This window comes from Colletotrichum tamarilloi, assembly GCF_030869305.1.
Source record: "Colletotrichum tamarilloi strain Tom-12 chromosome Unknown Scaffold_19.1, whole genome shotgun sequence".
Taxonomy (NCBI): Eukaryota; Fungi; Ascomycota; class Sordariomycetes; order Glomerellales; family Glomerellaceae; genus Colletotrichum; species Colletotrichum tamarilloi.
Window position 1 is genome coordinate 547,384 of NW_026849402.1, and position 6,000 is coordinate 553,383.

At 15.4% G+C, this 6,000-nt stretch overlaps 2 protein-coding genes across 2 annotated transcripts; both read left to right on the forward strand.

Moving 5' to 3' along the window:
* Window positions 1-3,856: 3,856 nt before the first annotated feature.
* Window positions 3,857-4,006, forward strand: CTAM01_06816 (uncharacterized protein; the record flags this gene model as incomplete). The annotated part of the gene is made up of 1 exon (XM_060522842.1): window positions 3,857-4,006. A coding segment is annotated over one exon (150 nt), but the record flags the coding sequence as incomplete, so codon positions are not given.
* Window positions 4,007-4,459: 453 nt separating this feature from the next.
* Window positions 4,460-4,642, forward strand: CTAM01_06817 (uncharacterized protein; the record flags this gene model as incomplete). Its single annotated transcript, XM_060522843.1, has 1 exon — window positions 4,460-4,642. A coding segment is annotated over one exon (183 nt), but the record flags the coding sequence as incomplete, so codon positions are not given.
* Between the last annotated feature and the right edge of the window lie 1,358 nt (window positions 4,643-6,000).

A 6,000-nucleotide genomic window follows, 5' to 3' on the forward strand; every position in this document is an offset into this window, starting at 1 on the left:
TATAATAAAAAAAAGACTTTAAGTATTATAACTATAATAAGCTAGGATATATAGCTAGAAATTACTAATAACTTAAGCGTATTTAATACTAACTTATTTTAAAAAAACGAGCTAATATTACTAATAAAGAAGTTCTTTATAAATAACTTTTATAAATAGCTTATTATAATAACGATTACCTTATTTATTAAAATAGTAAAAAATAAATAGGATAGTACTTAAAATAACTTAATAATAGCGGACAATTTGGGTATAATATTACTTTACCTCTTATTAAAACCCTAATAATAATAACAAAAAAAAATACTTACTTATTAACCCTATATTTTTTAAAAAAAATAATATTAAATATATTATTACGCTCTCTTAGATTTATAAAAATATAAAAAAAAAACTAAAATAGACCCTATTATAAGAGATATACTTTACTTTTTTAAAAAACGAATTAAGTAAAGATTCTTAGTTAATATAAAAAAAATAACTCTTTAAATTTAAAAAAAAAGGACCTAATACTTAAAAAATTATAAATAGCCTCGTTTATATAATATAATAAAATAATATAAACTAAAAGTAATTTACTAAATTTAAAAAAGGACTCGATTTAAATAGAATCTTAACTAAATCTATTTATATAATATAAAAAGTAAATAGTAATAAAAAATCTATTTATAAAATTAAAGAATAGCTCGAAGACCTTTTATATAAAGATAAAATTAAAATACTTAAGAAACTAATTCTTAATTTTAGAATTATAAAAAACAAAAAATTAACTTTAATTTTAAAAAAAAAGAAAATATTAATATAAGAACTAGTTCTTTTTACTTTAATAAAATAAAATTACCTTATAATTTAGATAAACCTCGTAATATTATTTAATAATATATTTAAATAAAAATCGATTATAAAATATTACTTAGTATTAATAATACTAACTTTAAAAAAAAAAATAACGAACTATAATATAAATATATTTATTTATTTAAAAATAACTAAACTATTTAGTTCTATAGAACTAGAAAATATAAAAAAGTTATAATAACCCCTTATATGAACGAAAACTATTCTCTACTTAACCCTACGGACCCTTTTTATAAATAATTATTTTAAATAGAGTATTTAGATAATAAGTATTTTTAATACCTCGTATATAAACAAAATAGCTATTTCTATTTATAAAAACGTAATAATAAACTTATTAAAGATATTTATATAAAAAACTAATTACTTAGTTAGATACTATTAAGTTTTAATAGTAATAATAAGGTAATATTTAGCCTAAACCCTAGCTTTTTTATAAAATACTTTAATAATAAATATATAAAATAAGAAGATTATAGATATAACTAATATTAAGTTTATTATATTAAAAAAGCTAAAGCTTAGAAAGAATAATAAGAACTACGTAAATAAGGCGCTTAATAAAAAAAGCGTATATTAAAAAACTAAAAAAGCTAATTATAAAAAAATAATAAAAAGTAAAAATAGAAAAAAAGTTCTTATATATAATTAAATAACGTAACGATATATACTTACGAATTAACTTTAATATTTATAAATAAAAATTAAATACTATTATTAATAATAACGTATAAAAAACTTATATTTTACTAAGAATAGTAAATAAACTTAACTTATTATAAATATAAAAGAATAATCTATATTAACTATAAATACTAAAAAAAAAATAAGTTAATTATAACTATAAATATATTAATTAAGAAACCGTATACCTCTTAATATATATTAATAATTAATAAAAATAGTTATAATATAATATTATAAAAATTAGAGATATTAATATTATCTTAGGAATTTCGTAGTTACGAAAGTATAATTTATAAATAAATTAAATTACTAACTAGGTCCTTTAAGAAAATCTAATTATTAAATAATTTAAAAAAAAAAAGAGTTTAAACAGATTTTTAATAATTCTTAAAGAACGAGAATAAATATAATATATAGCTTTTATTAAAATAGTAAAAAGCTTTAAGAAGTTTATAATTAGTACTAATAATTAAAGATTAAAATAATTCTAAATTATACCCGAGGAGTATTAAATATATATAAAACTATTTATAAAACCTAAAGAAATAGGATTATTAAAATATAGTAATTAAGATATAAAGATCGAACTTAAGAAAGGAACATAACCTAGGTTTTTTTTAATATACTTAATAAATTAAGAAGAATAAGAATATTTTAACGAATATATTAATAAAAAACTCGAAAAAGGACTTATTTAATTATTAAATTCTTTTATAAAATTACCCTTATTTTTTATATTAAAAAAAGGAATAAAAAAACAAAAATTAGTTATTAACTATAAAAAACTTAATAAAATTATAAAAAAGAATTACTATCCTTTATTATTTATTATTAAGCTTAGAAATCTATTTTATAAAACTAACTAGTTTATTATTATAGATTTTAAAAAAATATTTAACTAAATTCGAATTAAAAAAAGAGATAAATAAAAAATAGTATTCCGAACTCGTAAAAGACTTTTTAAATACTTCGTTATACTCTTTAGACTTATTAATACTCTAATAACTTTTTAAATAATAGTTAATTATATATTCTAAAAATACGTTAATATTTTTATTATTATTTATATTAATAATATTCTTATTTTTTCCCCTAATTTTAAAATATATAAAAAATATATTTATATAATATTTTAAAAACTCTAAAATACTAAACTATATACTAAACCCTTTAAGTACGAGTTCTATATATAAAAAATAAACTTTTTAAAATATACTATTATATTAAAATAAATTTATATATAAGTATTAAAAATAAAAATAATTAGGGATTAGCTTATATTATAAAACGTTAAAGATATATAAGGATTTTTAGGATTTATTAACTTTTATTAATAATTTTTTAAGAATTATATTAATATAATTAAACTTTTTAATAACTTAATATATAAGGATACTCTATTCGTTTAGGATCTTAAGTATAAGGAAGTATTTATTAAAATTAAGAATATAGTCGTTTTTAAACTAGTTATTATAATCCTAGATTTTTAAAAACTTTTTAAAATCGAAACTAACGTTTTAAACTTTATTATAAAAGTAGTCCTAGGATAACGAGATAAATAAAAAAAACTTTATTTATATTACTTTTATTTTAAAGTATTTTACGAAGTAGAATTAAATTAATAAATCTATAATAAAGAACTAATAATAATTATTAAAATATTTTAAGAATAAAAACTATAATTATTTAGAACTAAGTACGAAGTTATAGTTTATATAAACTATAAGAACTTTATAAATTTTATAATAAATAAAAATTTAAATAAATAATAAGTTAAATAGAGCGAATTCCTATCTAAATTTAATTTCCGAATTATTTATTAAAAAGGTTTAAAAAATAGTAAAATAAACGCTCTTAATAAAAGACCTAATTACGAAGTTGCGGTCCCTAAAAAAATATAAATTATTTTTAAATAAGAGAAAAACGGTAGCTTTATACTAATTATAAAACTTTTTATAATAATTAAAGAGATTAATACTAGCTTAATTTAAAAAATAATCCCTAAGCTTATTATAAAAATTTATAATATACTAATATACGGTTACTAAAGAGTTATTAAAATATAAAAACGGATTTATTAATATTATAATAAATCTATTATATACGCTAAAATTATAAAAATAATTAAGGACTATGTAACTTATAAAAAAATAAAAATAGCTTATATAAACCTTATAGCGAGCTATAATTATTATAATTACTAATAAAAATATAATAATTAATTATATAGGACTTTATTATTAAACTACTAAAGTCTAGAGAACTATTTACTAAAGTATAATATAATAATATTTTAGTTATAGTTAACTAACTTATTAAGTTCGCTTATTTTATTTTTTATAAAAAATTTAATATTATAAAAAACTTAGTATATATATTTACTAAGGTTATATTTTCGAATTACGGTTTACTAAAAAAAATTATTTTTAATAAAAATAAACTATTTATTTTAAAGTTTTAAAAATCTCTAATTTTATAACTTAGTATAAACTATAGATTATTAATATTATTTTATTTATAAATTAATAAATAAATAAAAAGGATTAACTAGATCCTCAAAATATACCTTTATTATTATATAAATTATAATTAGGATAATTAAGTAGTATTTTTATTAATAACTTAGTTTATATATAATAATATAGTTAGTAAAAGTATAAGAGAATTTCTATTTTATTTTAATTATAGATTTTAGTTAATAATATATAGAGAAATATAATAAGGACTATAAGTTATAAAAACTATAATAAATATAAATAAGCTTAAAAAAATTTATAAATAAGCCTTATTAAACTTCGAGTTTATATAATAATATATAAAAAAGAACGTAGATAAATTAAAAATTAAAAAACTATTTTTAAAAAAGGGGGATAGTACTTATCTCTTTTATTATAATATTAAAACGAAACGACTAAGTAATAAATTAGATTATAAAAAACTTAGATTTTTTAAAATTATTAAAAAAGTCTTATTAATTAATTACGAATTAAAATTACTAAATATAATACGATACTACCCCGTTTTTTACGTTTTATTACTTAAGCTTATACTAAGAAGTTTATATATAAAAAATTATATTATTATTAAACTAAACTAATTAAAATATAAAGTTAAATAAATTATTAATTATAAAATAAAAAATAATAAAAAGGAATACTTTATTAAATAGAAAAACTACGGATATAAAAAAAATATATAAGAACTTATTACGAAGTTCTAGAACTTTTTATAACTTTTTAAGGAGTATTAAAACTAAAATTAAACTTAGAACTCCTAGTTATTATAGTATCCTAATTAATAATTTTAAAAGTATTATTAACTTATACTTTATAAGCTACTAAAGAAGTATTTTTAGAATCTTTAGGAAACTCCTCTAATATAATTCGACTTTTTTTAAATATTATTTATTTTTAAAAATAAAAATATTCTAACTTAAATAATAACTTATTTAACTTAGCCTAAGCTTATTAATAAGCCTTAGCCTTTTTTTATAACTCCGTAACTTTTTTTTAAAACTATAACTCTTTTATTTCTTTTTTATAATTAAAATAATTAAACTCCGTTATTAACTAACTAACTATACTTAATTAGTTAAAACTTAATAAAATAAAAATATAATATTTATAAATATAAATAACGTTAATAAACGTATTATATAAAATACCTAAATAATAGTATATTCCGTAAACCTTAGAATTAAAAAAAACTAAATAATAAATACTTCGCGAGTAATAATTTAAATAAAGTATTATTTTTATATTTTTATTAAAAAAATAAATAATATATGATAATTTATAACGAAACATAGCTATTAAAAATTTTAATTTTTTAATTCGACTTAATATTATATTAATATATTTTAAAAAAACTCTTAATAATTCCCTAATTTAGGAATAAACGACCTATTTATAGGTCTAGAGGACTAGATTTTTAAAAAGAAAAGCTAATATTATAACTTAATATATATCATAAGGCTAGGGCCTCGCCCTATAGGATTTATAATAGCTATTATACTATATATATAAAAATATAAACTTAAAATAACTCCTCTTAAGATAAAAGAATTATAAATAAGTTACGTAACTACGATTATATAATAAAATAAAGAACGGATACTTATAAATAAATAAAATAGATAATTAAAAATAAGTAAAACGGACGACCGTTTAGTAAATAGTTAGATAATAATAAATAAAAATATTATAAAGGATATATTTAAAAACGAGACTTATATATAGTATAAACTTAAACTAGGCTTAAAAATAGACTTTTTATAACTTTTTTAATAATTAACTTAATATTAAATTTTATAATCGCTTTTAGTTATTTTTATTAAGAACCTTTTTTAATAAGACTATAATTAATTATTAAAGCCTTATTTATTTTATAACTTATAAATATAGTTTTAGAGAAGTTATTTATAATTATAATACTATTTATTAAGTATTTATAGCC